The sequence below is a fragment of the Meleagris gallopavo genome, chromosome Z (genome assembly GCF_905368555.1).
Source record: "Meleagris gallopavo chromosome Z, MGAL_WU_HG_1.1, whole genome shotgun sequence".
Lineage (NCBI taxonomy): Eukaryota > Metazoa > Chordata > Aves > Galliformes > Phasianidae > Meleagris > Meleagris gallopavo.
The window spans coordinates 21,872,738-21,891,512 of NC_139435.1; the positions used below are offsets into that span (position 1 = coordinate 21,872,738).

Genomic DNA, 18,775 nt, shown 5'->3' on the forward strand with positions numbered 1-18,775 from the left:
ATTCAAATGTGTTAGTATATAGTTTCTGTAAAATATCCAGAAATTGAACTCCAGCTCTTTATCTGGTATTCATATTATTACATTTTAAGTTATCATTTCTGTGGTGTTTTTATTATTGTACTTAAGCCGTATATATTCTTTAAATGTATTCATTTTCATTTTTCTTTCAGCGGTAATGAAGGATTTGGCTCAGAAACTTCTAAAGCCAAATTCCAGCTTTAAATTTCCACTTGCCATTGCCAGGTACTAATGCTAAAATATCTCTTTTTACTGAGGACCCTTCCAAAAGGTGCAGCTGTGGGCTGGTTTCATCTTGCACTTTGTAGCTGTGTTGGCAACCCTTGAATGTTAGGTATGTTCTCATCTCCCACACATTGCGATAGCCTTAATGCTGTTCAAGCCTGTCTGTATCAAGGAGAGTGTAGAGTTCACAGATTGGAGAGAACCCTGGCTTGTGGTTCCTTTCATTGGTTCTCACTATGGCAAGGTAAAAATAGAGCAAGTGGAAAATCCAGCTTTTATCATGTGTCATCAGAAGCTTCCTTACTATCTGGAGACATACTACTGGACTTGTGACTAGAAGGAAGACATGAAAAGTGTATGACAGCTTTTTGGAACCCTAATATTTTGAAGAAAAAAAAATAATAAAGTAGTTGATTACAGGATTTGAGGAGGAAAAAAAAAAAATGTTTGCTTTAAGTGAAAAACTGATACTGGATTGTAGTAAAGGGATCTACAAAATTGCTCAGATTCTTAAGAGTGGATTTGGTTCTCCAAACCTCTGCGCTGTGCTACAGCATGCTTCAAAGCAGAAGATACTTTTGAAATCAGGTACTGACTGCAGGTTGCACGTTGGATTTATTTCCTTGCCTTTTACTAGAAGTGACTTATGTGAAAAATTTCTTTTCCAGCTGTAAATCTTCAAATATGCTGTATTTTCTTCATCTAGTCTACTTTAAAAGTTTCTTGTATTCTGACTATAAGATTCAAATTCTTTTTACAAAACTAGTGTAGTTTTCTTCACTTTAATCTCTGCCATTTCCTGTTGACATTTTGAAAATGAAGGGCATTTCCCAAATTTGGCTGTATTTTATGTAGATGTTGTAAATTGACTTCAGTTCTACAAATTCTAGGTCTTTTTTTTTCCTGTCAGATCTGTGTTTTGTGAGATCTTCCAACTTGAACATCATTTTCAATTTTCTTCTAAGTTGTGGAGTTTAGAGTAGAAATCTGTGTGATGCAATAACTTAGTTATATGGGCAATGACAGTAATGAGTAGGAAATCCTAGAGTAGGTAGGAGATTAGGTAGTATTCATTCATTAATAGCCTACATGCTTACAAGGAGAAAGTTTATTCATTGCTGTTGAGCAGTGTAATTGTATCTTTAGATGCATTGTTCTGACATTGCAGTGCTGAAGGTGACTAGATTGAGGTTTGTTTGTATGTGTTTGTGTCCTTTTGCTACTGAGCTTTTAGTCATCAACTTAGTATTACAGGGAGGTGAATATCCTGGATTTTTAGTAAAATATGTAAAATTTGTAAATATTTTATGCTTCATTTATTTATGGAATAGATTTTCTTTATTTTAAAAGCTCTCTTAATGTCTAAAATTTCAGCAACATCCCTGACGGATAAAAATTTCCAGTTTTGGAGAAAATGGATGGGATATAGGAAAGAAGAGAAGAAATCAGAAATCTTGAGTTCTATTTTAAAGTTTTACTGCTACTTGAATATTTTGATAGGTGTGTATTCTAGGGTGGCAGTAGGAAATTCTTAATTTTAACCAATGTGTTTACTCCATATTCATGTCCTTGTAGACAAACTGTAGATTTTACATAAATATGAAGGTAAATGTTTCCAAAAGCTTTTCATTGTCATCTAAGAATATTATTTAAGAATACTGTGCAATAGAGGGATTCAGTAGCAGATGATGTATATGAAAACACAGGGATGCAGAGGCACCCCAAGATCTGTATTCGCACCATTCTTTATATCCCGTGGAGACACACAGTATTGTGTGGCATCTTTCTTCACCCTGCAGTGACTTCCTCCCATGGGAGGAACTTCACCTGGGATTAGATCCTCATTCTGGTTTCCTTCAGTGATTAAACTTCATTTATCAGTCATAGCCCACCCCTCATGTGAAAAAAAACCAAAACCTTAAATCTAGTGGCAAATGGAATTATCTTTCTAAATACATCTTGTTTATGTCTACTTGCACAGTATCTCTTGCCATCTTTTCAAGGCATGTTTTGCTACATGTGAGAAAGGATAGTTCTCCCTGCTGCCTGAAAGGAAGGGCAGCAGCTGATTATGCAGGACAGACCATCCTTGAGCTGCCATGCTGTCACCTGAAAGGTTTCAAGTATCTGTCAGACTGATTTCCATTCAGTGCAAGTCGCTCTTTCTCCTTATTTTTCTCTACTTTCTTTTTGCAGTTTCAGTTTAGACTGAAATTCCTTCAGCTGGAATTATGAGATGTGCATCTTTGTCCAGAGATGATGCAATTTCTTTGCTGTTACTTAACAAGTAGTAGAGTACTTACTGTAACTGGCTACCTATGAGAGCAGAAAGTTAAGTAAAAGTATATAAACTGTTCTTGAATCCTTGCTTTGCTGCCATGTAAGGATGTATTTTATGCCCTTAGCATTTTGCAGTGTATTAATACGTGTCATCCTTCAAATATTTTCTTAGAATACCCTTTGATATGATTCTGATCTTTCAGTATTATTTCAGTAGATTTGCCCTTACCATAAGGTAACTTATGGTACTTTCATAGTTTGGGGTAGAAAAGAATTCTGTGATCTGATCAAATGATCTTTCAGTATTACAGTATGCCTCAGGAGAGGCTGCTTGGACTGCAGAGTCTTGCATTTGAGACCAGCTTGTGTTTGATGAAGAAGATAAGACGCTAAGCTAAAGGGAGGCACCTGAAAGTGGTTTGAAGATATGAAGAGATGTATACATCATCTCCTTCCCTGAGTAGTTTGCTCTATATTAATTACTACATTTGGAGGTCTTCTGATCAGCTACACTTATATAACGCGTGCTTTATTTTTTGTAGGTTTTAATTGTAAGGTTATACTAACTCAGCTATCTGACACAGCTTAAGAGTTTATGTCAACTCATTTGCATGTTTAAAATAACTGTAGCATCATAAGGAAGGAAGTAGTGTGGTTTTTAACAGAACCTATTCTCTACAAGGTATGCAGACAATCCTTAGTTACGCTGCTGCCTTTTATTGTTTTATCATAGGAATCTAATATCAACTTTTCCTTTATTTTGCTCAAGGCTCTTCGCGTAACTAGTGTGTAATCATCAGGGTTGTTTTACTTGTCTTTCCAGGCTACAAAAAAAGCAGACGAAGTCCTTTGAACCCCAGGGTCTGCTCTGATTTTCCATGAGTGATTGAAAAGTAACATCAGCAGGCCAGAGATCTCCATAGGCAACTCTTTTGAGATTCTTGAATTCACATTTTCTAGGCTTTCTAAGTTAAAAAAATTTATGATTTACAGATGTTTTTCTCTAGTCCTTCTCAGTTATGAATGGACAGGAAAGTAATTCATGATTGTTATTCAGGCATTCTGCTGTATGTTGCAAGGGTCGCCTTCTTCTATTATAAATTTGTAAATAAGTTATTATCTTTCATTCTACTCTTCAGTTTTCTTTGCTTCCAAAGTTCTTCAGTAATTTCTGTCTTTTCCACTTGCAATTTTTAGAAAGATATGTAATTACTGTTCCAAAACAGGGTAAGTTCTCAGTGAAAATTGCCTGCTGTTTCAGTTCTGTTAATTTAATTTTTGCTTATTTAAAAGATATTAACTTAAAACTTTATATTCATATTTTGCTGACATTTCTTTTTTTCTTTCCTACTTAGTTATTGTAATAGTTCTATTGAATCATGTGCATGCATGCAAATGGATATGTGCATGTGTGCATTTAAGAAGTGCACCATTTGCTTTTGATGAATTTAATTGAGCAGAGATCACCATTGTTTAGGCAACTGACAAATTTTACCTCAATGATTAAGTCTGTTTATCAGTCAAAACCCATCAAAGTATGCCGGATGTTTCTGGCAGCTGTTTAATAATATCTTTATGTAAACGTTCTTGTGTTCTAGGAATTCAACAAGATTTCTTTAAAACTTTTTAAATTATTCTTTTGGCAAAAACAGTGCATTGAGAGATTGATCGTCTCTCACACTACAGTGCTAGAACATTTGTTTATATGGTATGTTCTCTCAGCAAAGAAACTATTACATGAAAGCTGTATGGAGATGTTATGCAGGTTTATTTGGATCTGCAAAATTTTCCTTTCTGATTAGCTCACTATTCTTAACCAATAATTGTAGAAAAGAAAATTATTGCTTCAAAAACACCTACACTGTTAATACTGCTAGGCTTGAAGAATGAGCATATCTATGTATCTATGTAATTGAGCGTTTTTTGTGAATATGAACCTGTTTTTACTGCTATTCCCAACTTTTTTATCTAGTGGATCCTCAGCTCCCATATGGTGATGTTTCTCCCTCACCTGGTATACACTGGATGTAAATATTCTAGGAGTATTTTTTTCTTTCCTTTCTTGCTTTGTGTTGCTATCCTCCCATAGGTGGCAGAGTTTTATTGCATTTTTTCTTCCTGTGTTAGATGGAAGGTGATTTTAGGACTGATGGAATTTTCTGAAAGAAAATGCTGTAAAAATACAATCCTCATAATTTTTTACAACTTTCTGATAAGTTTTGGAGCGTTTGTACTTAGGCCTGACTAGTGAGATGTTTGCACAGCTTTTTACAGCTGATAAGATGAACTGTTTACTACTTAAAAATGAACTGGTTTCATTTTATGTCACAATTTTCATAACTGATGGTTGAATTCACATGTAGCTTGGCTTATTTTTATTTTTCTTCTTTTACAGCTTTTTCACTTCCGGATCTTACGGAGCAGTTTTCACCTCCTGATGTTGCTCCACCAATCCTCATCAAGATAATAGAGACAATTGAAAACAAAGGTAGGCTGAAGAGTTATCTCCCACAAGCTTTTTATTTCTTGTATGAGCCAAGACTGCAGAATTAAATCCAGAATTGACATCTCCCTGTCCTAGAGCTGCTAAGGCATCACATTATTCAACTGATATAAAAATAATCTCGTTTAAGGTTTGTTGCGTTGGTATCTACTGAGAGGCTATTCAGACCTGAGCAAAGATAGAAGAAGGGATTAGATTTATCTTTTTTTTTTTTTTTTCCTAACCCGCTAAACTCCTAAGTTGATTGTGGAAGAAGCATCATGACATTTCATTGGATACAAGGCCAAATAAGTAATTTGTTCCTCCAAATCAGAAAAAAAAAAACAAACACTGAATATGAAAAGGTTAGAACTGTTTTTATACTTCAGAAGGCAGATCTTTATTACTGCTGTGTTCTGAGACAGTCAGTGATAATTTTTATGGTTTTTTTGCTCTCCAACTTGTTTTTGTTGTGCCTCTCTGTCCCTTAGAGGCTTTCACCTTTATGTCTCCATCTTCTACTTGTTTTGCCCTCTCACTCTTTTCCTGGCTTCTCTGTGGTACTTCCTTCATAGTGCTGGTGTGATTAGGAGCAGCCTTGCTCCTTCAGTGGCCTTGGAAGTGAGGAGATATATGGTATTCTTACTGATACAGACTGCTGTCCCTGGGGATGTGGGTTCTCACATAGTGCTGTGACACTGGAAGACAGTAATCTTTTACTGAATGAGGAAGAGTTTGCTAATGTCAGTGAGAAGGGCCAGTGTTCAGCAACAGTTAGCATAAACAGTGACTGCTTCCAGGAAGCACCAGTGATAATATTAGATTGCTGGTGTTCTGCATCCTTGGGTACTGTCTCATTTCTTGTGTTGTCTGTATTTTCCCTGAATTAGCAAAATTGTAAACAGAATCTTTCACGTGCAAGCATTGCACTGATGTCCTTTATTCAGGTGCATTCTGAGGCATACTGTATGATGCGTATGTCCTCTCTTGCAGAAGTGATGTGACATACCTTGTTTACACACTGAGATTTCGGGCTCTACAGACTGTCAGTGGTAGCCCAAGACTTGCCTGTGCCTTAGAAAAGACTGTACGTCTCTGTTAACTGCATAGAGTACCAAGGGGTGAGCTTGCTTGTAACTTAGAAGTCTCAGTTAAGTCTATTTAGGCTTACTGCTAATTAAGATGTGTCAGAATTTCTGCCCTGTCCCATTCCTGAGGTAGTATACCTCAGGCTTCTTACTTATTAAATAGGCCTGGTAAAGGAAGATCTGTCTCCATTGTTGCTCCTGTGGGTTGTTCTGTTTGCTGTGTGTGCTGCCAAATCCTGAGCTTCTGTGGTCATCACATGGAGCGCTGCACTGAGAGGGTCTGCTGGGATCTTGGATCTTTTATGGCCAGTTCTATTTGCAGAACTTACGGTTTGTATGTACAAAGAAGTACATTATAGCTTTAAAAATCAGTTGTATTTAGCAGGAGGATAGTGATGGTAGAATGTTGCCAGTTTGTTCTATATATACTTATTTGAAGAATACAGAAGTATGTTGTTACATGGCAGCAGTCACTGGAATATTAATACATCCCATCAATTTTGTTTTGAAGGTCTGGAGTGCTCAACTTTGTATGTAACACAAAGCTCAAGCAGCTCAGCAGAATTAAGACAAATTCTTGAGTGTGGTAAGTACAGCTTTCTTCCCTGAAGAGCTAGGTGGATTTTAGGGTCACGCTGATCCTGTTTTCTTTGCTCCCCTGCTCAGCTTACATATAACTTGATTCTGAATAATACAGTAAATCAAATATAAATAAAAAAGATTTGTAAAGTTTACGCTTAATATGGAAAAGTTGTTAGATCTTTTTTTTTACTCTTGCAGGTTATCTTTTCACTGCATCAGTTCCTCTTCCATGAATAATATTTTAGTCATTTGCTGGCCACCTGTTTGTTCAAGGGCTAAAAGTTCAGCTGCATGGGGGAAAAAAATAAAAAGGAAAGGGAGGTTTTGTGTATGGTTTTCTTCTTGTTGAAGCAAGGGAAAGATGCATCATTCCTATAGCGCTGCGCTATTGGTTAATATTTTGTAAACAAATGGCCAATTGTTTACATACAGTTCTGTGCATATATATTTGTGGCATGAGAAGCAATAGCTGAATGTTCCCTGTCTGGTACAGAGATGATGATGGAAGAGAAAGAAAACAATTTGAACCAATGTTGCTGCAAAAGTTTGGGTTCTCAGGTTTTGGGCATTGAAGATGCAGTTACACCGCTAATACCACATACACATTCAACTTCTCTGACATGTGCTTCCTTCTCTTTTGGTATTACGGTTTTTATACCTTATGCCAGAATGTATAGGTGTGGCAAAAGTTAGCTGCACTATGAGAGATGAGGAGCTATTGTAGCAGCAGTGCTTTACTATGCTTTTGCAAACTGGTGTGCAGCATAGCTTGCTTCTTGCATGAAGAGGCACAAAAATACTAGAGGTAGAAAATGAAACTGATTACATGCTGTGGTGCCAAATGAACTAAGCAAGGAACTCATACTCCTCTCTTCATTTTTAGTAATATCAAGTATTAGCAAAATAAACAAGAAGTGATGCTATGAGTTGACTGTTCCTTCAGATCAAAAGAGCATCTGCTCCTCTGTTGACTCTGGTGGGAGAGAGGAGGTACATGCATGAAAGCAGAGAGAGAATATACGCATGTGGTGCTAACAGCCTACGCCCTATTTTTAGCATTGTAATTATATTTCAGTCCGTATAAATCCACATTTTTACAGCACAATATGAGTGCAGATCTTAATTTATTGAAATCCCATGTTAAGTCTTTAAACTGGTGTATACTTTTATGAAAGATTTGTTTACCTCTTAAGATCAAGAACTTGTGGTTTACATTTGTTCTTTTTTAAAATGTAATTAGGTTTGAGGAAAGGAAATCAGAACTTTACTTGTTAGTAACGGAGTCTCATTAAGGTATTATTAGGGTCTTCCAGGACAGGTCCATTGTGGTGGGTGTGCAGACTCATGGATACAGAGAGATTGGATCTTTGCTGCCTACTGTCTTGATTTAACAGTGTGCAAGTCAGCTTTATTCACAAAGCTGTGAAGAGCATTAATGTGCTGTTCTGCTTATGGCTAAAGTACTTTGCATTTTAATTTGGATAACTGCCTGTTAGTTTCAACACAATGCTGTTTAGCTCCAAAATCAAAGCTGTCTTGCAGCTGGCCAGCTCAGTAGACAGAATAGTTAAGGTTTGTTAATGACTTTATGCTCAAAAAGCTGCAGAGTAGCTCAAGTTAACTCTTACTCACACATTCATGTATAGGAATGGGTCAACGCTGAGAGAACCAGGACTTAAACTATGGAATAAACATTCTGGGAGAAACAGAACTGTTGAAAACTATTATGAATTTGTAGTTGGTTAGATTTCTCGATGCTTACTTGCTTTTGTAGAATTCATAGCCACACTGCAAGTTTTTTCATTATTTTCTTGAAAGGATTCTTTGGGATTAAACTCTGCTGCAAGCTTTCCTTTGGGGAAAACAGGAAGAATGAGAAAGAACACTGGGTGTCTCACTAATGTCTTTTGACTTTTTTCACAGAGTGTGTAGGCACACCATATAGCTGAGTTCTCTACATCCCAGTAGAATTTCTTTCAAGCTGGCTAAGTATTTTCTTGAGTTGGTTTAGAGGAGACTTGACTAGCCTAAAAAGTTGTTCAGCACTGGTATCTCTAGATTCTTGTCCCAGATGTGTCTTTCCGTAAATTTTTGGGACTATACTGCACCAGACTTTCATGTTTTAAGAGGAAAATCAAACTTGCTTGCACTATTTCTATGTTTTCCTATTTTTAATTTTGCTGCTGATATCCCTTGCTCCAGCACTAAGAAATAGTGGTACTCTCAGACCTTAGTTTGAATCATAATACTGGAAGGATACCAGGTTTTACAAGATAAATCCCAACTGCTAGACAAAACATTCAGCACCTAGTTCTGCACATGTGTATTTGTTTGCACTTACTCACATAAATATTTACAGACATGGAGCTCCAAGTTGTTAATTAGTCATAATAGCACTAGCTGTCAGTAGAGAGCCTGCATTTGGATAAAGCCTTGATTAATACTTACTTCTTACACAAAATATTTATAGGTAAGACAAAGATCTGTTAAAAATATTCTGATATTCCATAACATTACCAGCATAAAGCAAATTATTATCATGAGTTCAGCCTAGCAGTGTGTATGACTGAAGGCCGCACAGCAGTGGAAGCTATTTGTTTCATTAGATGTGAAAGGCCTGGGCACAGCATCGAGCACTATATATTCAAGTCTTAACAATGTGTTTTGATGTTTTAGATTGATTATTTCTTTTGAGTTCTTAGTTATAAACCAGATATTAATTAGCAGTTCTGGCTTGTTATGAGGGGGTAATATCATAAGTCTACATTTTTCTTCTAATTGCTAATGTCTTAGAACTATGTTGTTCTTTCCTTCCAGATGCCTCTTCATTGGATTTAGAAACTTTTGATGTACACACTTTATCAGATGCTCTCAAGAGGTATCTCCTAGATCTGCCAAATCCCATAATTCCAGCAACTGTTTACAGTGATGTAATTTCTGTTGCTCAAGGTATGAATACCAGATTATTTCAAAGGTCAAACAAAAAGCTTTTTTTAGGATTTTGAGTTCTCGGTGATCCGGTACGTAACCCATAGAACAAGGAAAATTCTGCACAACTTGGCAGTATCTCAGAAAAAAATTGACACTTTTCCTGTTTTTGATGGGAGCTGTTTCAGTTCAGATCTAGATCTGCATTATTTACTTATGTGTTTAGGTAAACATAATAGAAAATACATGGGGTAATGTAATTCTTTGCATTTTAGTAGGTAGAATGACTATAGAAAAACTGGGGGGAGGAATCAAGGACTTATCTGTGTGCAGAAAGCTAATTTTTAACTTTTTATCAGTGCTGACAAAGTAAACGTATTAGAGGTCGTGGTGTTCTGCAGTATGTTGGAATTAAGATTATGAAGTGACAAATACATGCATGTAAGATTCATCATCTACGGTGCCGATTTCAAACAAACAGCTTACAGGCTTTCAGCTCATCAGCAAAGTACTCTGTTGTATGTCTCAGGACAGGATATTGTTACTGGTAACCTTCAAAGTTAGAACGGCACCTGTGAGGCTTATCTAGTGCATCTCAGAATTACCCAATCATGTGTGACGCTAAACACAAGACAGACTTCTACCAGTACGCTCTGAACACATTGTGGTTTTTACCAAAATGCATATCTGTTTCCATTTGACTTCTGAATACTTGTTCTTTACTTTTCCTCAAGCATTTCACTTCTTTTTCAAAGAAGAAACAAATCTTGCAGCATTAATGAAGGACTGAATTTTTATTATTCTTTTGCAAAATTGATGCTTCCAAAGGAGGGACATATTTTTACATTTTATTCGCTGAATATTCACATGCTGATATCGAGGTCATTTTATCTGTTTACTTGCAGATGTGCAGAGCTCAGAAGAATACGCACAGTTGCTGAAGAAACTCATTAGATCTCCAAATATACCTCACCAATACTGGCTCACGCTCCAGTATTTGCTCAAACATTTCCTCAGACTTTGTCAAGCCTCCAGCAAAAATCTCTTGAATGCAAGGTCTCTAGCTGAAATTTTCAGCCCTCTCCTTTTTAAATACCAGATAGCAAGGTATGTAGGACATCTTTGTTATATTCGGTACCATAACTTGGGTTAACTGTATACAAAAGTAATTGTAATGAATTCATTTTGTGACCTGACTTCCAGTGGGGAGAGTATTCTGGTAAATTTTTCCAATTCTTTGGAATAATACTAGGGTAAAACGTTTGTATTTTTCCTGTTTCTTACTGTCTAATCCATCTCCTACAGCTCTGATAATACTGAACACCACATAAAGATTCTAGAGACTTTAATTACAAGTGAATGGAATGAGAGACAGCCTGTACCAGGTAAAAGTTATTTCTAATATTTAAAGCTATGTAGTATCATTTTTTAATAGTAAAATTCAACTTAAGGACAATAAATGTTTGTTGCTTTTCTTTATGTTCAAAGAATGTAAAATGCATAGTTACAGAACTAAGTTATTTATATTTTTCATAGTGATGTGTAACATCTGTTTTATAAGAAATTATCTTTTTCATTAAATCAGCCTAGTATCCATAGTTTTTACAGCCTTACGATTTTCATTCCTTTTTCATCAATGAGAGAACATTAATTTTGTAATTTTAAGATGTGTAAACCAATAAAATGTGTATCATGCAGTGGAGGTGGGAAGAGTAAATTCTGGAGATTTTGTTTAATAGTTCTAAAACTTTCTTAGAACTGCAGTAGCTCAGAGATCATCTGAAGAAGTCAAGGTTTTCCCTATATGTTATACATATATATATATGTATATATATATATGTGTGTGTGTGTATATATATATATGTATATATATTTTAATCCAGAGACTTAAAAGATTCATTTATCAATAAACTGCAGAGAATATTAAAAACACATTCAAGAAAATTAGATGATAATTGTTTTGGTGCTGTGAGTTAGCATCTAATTTAGTCAATAAACTAAAAAACCTTTCTCATTTATACAGAAATCCCTCTTTTGAAATCAAATACTTGGTAGAAGCAAGGCAGAATTGCGTACTGTGTACAAAGAAATTATTAACATAGGGACACTGTATGTGTTAGACTGAAGTAATTCCTTTTACAGCTTATTAACAGTATCTGAGCAAAGGATAGGATCACAGTGAATAGAACATTGGGCATGATATAGCTCTCCCACCTCTATTCACAGTTCAAGGTAGTGTTTATGACAGTTGGATTTGTAGGGCTGCTTCAAGTTTCAAAGAGCTGGAACACATCAGCAGAAAAAGAGAAGCAAAAACTACCCTATTGCTAGTATTACACATATGCACATTCTGTAATCCCGTCCTTCAATAAATGATTAATTTAAAAATGTCTAAAGGAAACGTTTTTGTTCCTACTGCTTTGATTGGAAGGTTTTTCCAACCTTCCCAGCTCTATTAATTTGGAACATTTCCCTAGCAGCTAGTGTAAATGTATTTTCGGGTAATTTATAGTTCCTTGGTTTGTTTTCTTCGCTTTCCTCAAAATAGTTTAACAAGCATTTCCAGAACCATTCTGCATTTCTGTTCCTAATGTTTCATTAAAACCATAGAGTTCAAACTTTAATGACTGCTTGTATTTCCTTATTAAAAATCTGCAAATAACTTACTTTTCTTTGCTACAACTTTAAAGTATTAAGAAGGAAAATGCATTATTGAATCCTCTGTGTTTGACAGAGTTTGATAATAGCAGTTTTTGAAATTGTGTTTGCAGATACTTTAGGATATATCCGTTTACGTGGCTTGAGACAATGATGTGTGGGATTGTCAGTTTTGTTTCTTAAGTTGCAAAGTGAGAGTTACTGAAGTTGCACTGAAGAGATCACTTAGTTGCATATAGTCCTTAGTTGCTTCATATGAGGATCATACAAAAGTGAAAGGTATTAGTGTTAGAACTACTGTTGAGGAAACAGTCATCCTGAGAGTAACATTAGAGCGCTTGAAGAAATATGGCTGTATTCATCAGATTTAGAGTTTGATGCTATATTAATAATTAAGCATTAGTCATTAAAAACAAATACTTGTTTTTAATATTGCTTTTGGGTTAATTAATGTTTTGTAGTGCAGTTGTTTATTTTGAGGATCCTTTTGGGATTTCTCACAGGACAAAAATAGACCTCCTTTTCTTTGTGCGTGACAGTTCATCCTGAACAATGGAATATTTTCAGTAGAACATTTGCACACCTATTAATATGCTGAAAAAAAGCTTAGGTACAAATTTTCGAACTTTGCAATCTGTGGTTAGCTACTCTGCTCTTATAAAGCACTTGAATAAGTTCTGAAAGTTGAATCTTTACTGAATGCTAAATGAGTCTCCAGGATTAGAACACAAGTCTGTGCTCAGCACCAAAATCTTTTGGTGACCTGATTGTTTGCAGTGCTGTGTTTTTATTGTTCTCACAGAACTCTGTAAGATGCATTTTTCCAAATTGTGAACTTCAAGATAATGATTGCAGTGGCTTGAATTTCCATAAAAATGTTTAGAGGCATTGTAATAAAGGAAGACCTTTAGCAAAGAGAATTTATTTGTCACATAAGCGTTCAAAAAATGACCATCTATAATAGAATTTTAAAATTTCAGAAGTTTTAAACAGAAAGAATCTTACTTGTTGAAAATAGCGTAATGACAATTAAGCAATTACAAGTAAGCCAGTGCTGCCTGTTTCTTTTTCACAGGCTGAAGGATTAGCATTCCCCTTTCTTTTTTCTTTCTGTTATGCTAAAGCATGGATGAAAACATTCCATCTAAAATGAATTGTGCATGAAATTCTAGTTGTATCTTAGGCAGTGAATAGATACAGAAAATCTTGGCCTGGAGATGACTGATCGGAGTAGGGAGGAGACCTTCACAGAACTGTTGGTCTTTTTCATACCACTTCACCCACTAATTGTGGTTCTAGCTTCAGCACATTAGAAAGCATACTATTTGGAATGCTATCATATATTGGGCATCCTGTAGCAAAAGTGATGCCTGCACAGCGTAGCACAAAAACAAGCGTTCCTGCTAGGCAATTATTGGATTATTATTATTTTTTATTAAACAATAAGTATGGTCTGAATTTCCCTGTAACTGCAGCAAAGTGTATTTTGCTATTGTTGTTACAGTAATGTTTAGCCCTCTGCAAAGTTAAAACAGTGAACCTAGAATACATCTTATGCCTATGTTTGTAGTATATGAAGACACAGAAGCGTTGCTGACATGACAAGCAACCCTCTGTTTGACAAAGGGCAATGAGAGGTAAGGAGTAGGTTTGCGAGGAGAATGTGGAGCAGTCAGGGTCCTTCTGAAGTGGAAGAGTGTAGAGTGGCTATGGGTGTGTGAGGGGAAGGTGTATCCTAGGGCAGGGAAGTGAAGGGGAAGGAGGAAGAGGGGACAGAAAGGGACATAGCCAATGGTGGCACTGTGGGCAGGGGTTGGACGGAGCTGCCATGTGGCAGCCACCTTGAGACCGCCTGTCCCCTTTTACTGTTGTAAAATAAGCATGGAGAAGTGGGTTTTACTATTTCATGAGGCCACAGTTAAGAAGAAGTGAGATAATGAGAGCGCCTTACACCTAACTGCTGGGGATTCAGTGAGAATCCTGGCAGTATCACCAAGGTGCAGGCACTTTGCTTTTAGCTGTACAAAAGATCAGCAAGATTAGCAGATGGTAATCAATGCAGGAGAGGTTATAGAGGCTCTTCTTTTTTTTTTTTTTTTTATGGAAATCTGTCTCAAAGCTGCCCTGAACTATGCTGGTCAGGTTCAGCTCAGTTCTGTCTGTAGAGTCTGAGGGCACAATGGGGAATGTATGAATTCTGTCCCTTGTCTGGACTTTTCATCATAATGTCACAGGTTTTGCTAGGCTGTCGGCTATGCAGAACATGGGAGAACATCCCCTGGGAGAACTTTGTACCTGCTGCTGTGCATTGGCTTCTCACCCAGCAGAGGGCTCCCCTTCTAAGCGAATGGAAGTCAGGCTTCATAACTGGTGTAGCAAAGAGCAAAATGCATTGATAATGTCAGCCCTAGCATTGCTGATTTCTTGCATTAGATTTTGACAGTAAGACATACCTTATACTTCTCGATACCAAGTTGAATGTATTTGGTAAAACTGAAATATTTGGTATTGTAAGAATTGTTTACAGATTAATGTGTGTTAATTCATATTCATACGTAAGTGTATGCAAACCTGTCAGACTTTTCTGCTTTATGCATCATTTATAGAAACAAATTGGTTATTGATATTGATAGGTGAGCACTGTGCTTAAGACTGCAAAAAGAAGTATGCTGTTGCTTTCTGAAAATGCACATCTATTGATTCAGTGGGCACCACTGAGTGTGTTGAAATTTTAATTTGAATAAAAGTTAAAAAGAGTCAGTTGTGTGAAAATGCTGGAGTGTGCATGTAAGAATTTATTTTTTTGAAAATGTATGTGGTTCCTTCTGCAGGATGATTAGACGTTCATTTTTGCACAAGACAGGGGAATTAAAAAAAAAAAAAAAAAAAGCCTGGACTTAGGAACAGAGTCTTATCTTTCATCTCTACCTGTGTACCCATGCTTTTTAAAATGATAATCAATTAAGTGAACCAACTTTGGGTTGTCTTATCTTCTTTAAAAATATGCATCTGTATCTTGGCCCTTTAAAACAAAAAGTGTTATCAAGCTCTTTTGTAATTTTTACTAATAAATAGGAGGCAAATCAGTTACTAGCAGGAGCTGCACTAGTCTTGTGCTGCGGCTGTGCAATGCTATGCTTTAAGAAACACTGGTTATGTCTTCATTTGCAGTAGGCTGTTCTTTTATGATGGCACTGCTTTAAATTATATGTATAACTGATAATTGTTCAAGTAGGCAAAGGCTAGAATTTGAAAAATTGAGTGATTTTTATAGGTGAAGTTAATCTATGAGCTGTAAAACATTAAAATTGTACTGAAGATATTTGGAATTTAACAGTATAATGAAGCATAAGTGAATTTTGGTAGATACAGTATTTTGTAGCACAGAGGGATTTGGATAGGGGGAGTATTTGTGGAGTGACAATTTCAGTGCTATTTGACTGCCAGAACTGCAAGCACATCTCACGGGACCTGCTACCAGAAGTTCTCAATTGTTTCCAAAAAGTGGGAGGAAAATACTCATCCTCATCCCCTTCCTCCTTTCTCTGAATTGAACCCTGTGGTCTGCTGCTTCTCCTTTCACTTTGGATTTACTTCTTTATAAAGGTATAGCTAGCAAAGAAGTTAACTTTCATGCACAAAACAGAACAGGTTCTTCAATTGCTGTTCCATTCATTAAAAGGACAGATCTCCATCAAACAGTAAGGCAAGGAAGATAGTTTTGACCTGGACTGCTCCCTCTCTGGATAGTCCCTTTTCCCACCTGCCTGCATGAAGTGAGTAAAGTGAGTAACTCTGCCTTGCTGGCAAACAACATGGATACGGATAGGTGTTTTCTCTGCTTTTTCCACTTTACAAGAACTGGATAAAATGCCTCGCAGCTTCATACTGAGGGAGGGTTTTCATGCAACACCTGTATTTGTGATCCAAAGCAGGAGGTGATGCTGTGGTTGCAAGCACGCTATTTAGCTTGCACAGGGCTGACCTGTGAAATGCAGCTCTTTTCAAGGAAGATTTCGATTGTTTTATTTTTCTGCAGAAAGCAAGCCACTTCCTGTAGTTAGCTTGTTCTTAGTGTGTCTCTTCAATACTGCACTCAGCAGCAAGCTGCAGAGCCTATTTAGGGCCTCTTACAATGGACTTAGCTAAAATGAGAAAGTTAGCCCTGCATTGACCACTTGTTGGCTGATGACAACTTTTACTTTGAATTTGGCTCCCCTCCCCCACCTGAAATCCCTGGCTCAGCAAATATTTGAACCTGCCCAAGTTAATCATGAAACTGAGATCTTTATCTCTGAGAGACATGCAAGCTACTGAGGGTGGTGGTTTCTTTTTTTTTTTTTTTTTTTTTTTTTTTTTTTTTTTTAAAAACAGTACTAAAGTCAGGTTCACTTTTTAATGATGAACCAGAGTAAGAGGATACCTTCTGCAGAGCACAGAGCTGTAAACACTTGAGAAGAAGCAGAAGGCAGGGATTTTCTCATTGCATATTGCAGAGATTTTGGTGGAACAGTGGTTGGAAAGCAGAGTCTTCTTTTTCAGAATTATCTTCTGCTTCACAGAAGTTTCCTCAAAGAAGTTTTTTGTTTTGCTTTTTTTTTTTTTTTAAGGAAGACTTTTATAAGAGGAAGCCAATTTTTCAGGTTGTTGGATTATCTTTTCAGACTGTATAACAAGGGCAAGCATTTGCGATGCATAATTTACAAAGTAAGTGATTCTGAATTTCTTTGTGTTTTCTTCATCACCTTATGGAACTATTTTACTGTAACTGATTACCAAGTAGGGATTTAATAGTCTTAAAATACAGGAGTGAAGGTCAGCTACCTGTCGGTTACACAGGGAAACGCCTGTCTGCCTCCTGTCTTTCCCTGCCCGCGAGCGAGCCTGCCTTGGCTGAGCAGCAGCCCGCTTGTGCAGCACAGCAGACTCATTTCAGCCAGAGCTGAATCCCAGGAGAAGTAATTTCTCCTGAAAGGCTTCATTCAACAGAACAAAAAACATTGCTGATCCAACATTTGACCTAAGTGCAGCCACGTTGTCTTTGCAGGAGCTCTTTGTAACCTAATTTAAATAATGACCTTGGTAACTCAATGTTTAGGTAGCAGGTGGGCAAACCTCGGAGCGCGGTGTCAGGACTTGTGCATGGGATGAGTTCAAGTATCCTGTTTCACTTTGGAAATGGAAGGAATCTTTGGAGCATGTCTACCTAAGCAGGGAGGGGAGTCTGCTTCCCAATGAGTTTAAGCTCGTTAACGTATAAAGCGGAGCAGCATGCGTTTTTTGTAACTGTTGGTACTCCAGACATGTTCTGATGTGTTAATGCTTGTGAGAAGGCGGTGGGCTGGTGAGGGGAGATATGTGTGAAATGCTTGGAAAGGGTAGAAATTGTCTTAATTTTTTAATGAGTGTGAGATGGAGCACGTTTCAGCTGCGGCAGGATTCCTTATGATGAGGGACAGATAGTTGCTACAGTTACTCTTTGTTGTGGTTATTTTTGGTATCTGATTTTCTGCTGCCATAGAGGATAGCGAGGATGAAGCACTCGGATTGCTTTCCACAGCACTCTGCTCTGAAATCAGTAGTCTGTTCTGTGCGTGTTTCCCAAAGAGGTCTGACAGAGCGGCAGTCCGTGATGTGGGGTTAGAAGGAATATTTCTGAGCACCAGGAGTATACGGGAGGTGTAAAGTCAAGTTTGGTTTGGAAGAAGATGCTGACAAGGACTCTTGCTTTTAAAAACAGTCAACTTGGTATCTGAGTGAGAACAGGGTGAAGAAACTGTGTGAAAAGGTAAACTAAATCCTGACAGACTGGCATTCTATATTCAGCAAAATCATTTTTCAAGATCTTAACTCAGTTTTTTTACTTTATTCCACAGCGTTGGAGAGTCTGGTGAATGTAATGTTACAATATTTGATGTTTAGATTTCGAAATGAGTTAGTCCAGATCAATTGGAATTGTGTTTTATTATAAAGTGATACTGGGGGGAGGCATCTATTGCAGTGCGTCCACTTTATATAGTAATTCTAGGAGCATCAGATCTGTGTGCCCATTAAAATACAGAAATCTGTACAGTTTGAAAACGTATTTCGTATATACATATTTCATTTTGTGGATACGTACATGCTTAAGAACAAGTGTGTGTAACGGGCACATAATGGATACTGACACACACAAACACGCATGCAGAGTCATGCTCTTATTCCCTTCCACATCATTAACATGTGCAGAAACCCTCCAAAGCCTTTTCAGCGATAAACTCCCGGCATCCGAGTAGGAAAATGAATCTGAGTGGTGACCTACCTATCCAAAAGGGAGCCGTGCTGAGTGTGAGCGTGCATGTGTTGTGTGCGTGTGGTGTGAGAGCTGCGTGCTGCAGCATATCAGCCTTTTGTCATCCTGCCTGCCTTGGACTGTACCATGCTGCAAAGTCAGGAAAATGAAATGGAAACAAGGGTGTGTGAGGAGAGCCCGCTCTGTCTTTTTGCTCGCAATACCAGGTTTATATTGCGGTTC

General features: G+C 37.1%; 1 protein-coding gene across 1 annotated transcript in view; it reads left to right on the forward strand.

The window, feature by feature from the left end:
- Positions 1-18,775, forward strand: part of PIK3R1 (phosphoinositide-3-kinase regulatory subunit 1) — a 57,464-nt gene that overhangs the window by 27,334 nt on the left and 11,355 nt on the right. Inside the window, exons 3-7 of the mRNA XM_085212884.1 lie at positions 4,919-5,011; positions 6,605-6,679; positions 9,493-9,624; positions 10,509-10,710; positions 10,909-10,988. Of these exons, the coding sequence (XP_085069010.1) occupies positions 4,919-5,011; positions 6,605-6,679; positions 9,493-9,624; positions 10,509-10,710; positions 10,909-10,988 (582 nt within the window). The remainder of the gene's footprint in view (positions 1-4,918; positions 5,012-6,604; positions 6,680-9,492; positions 9,625-10,508; positions 10,711-10,908; positions 10,989-18,775) is intronic.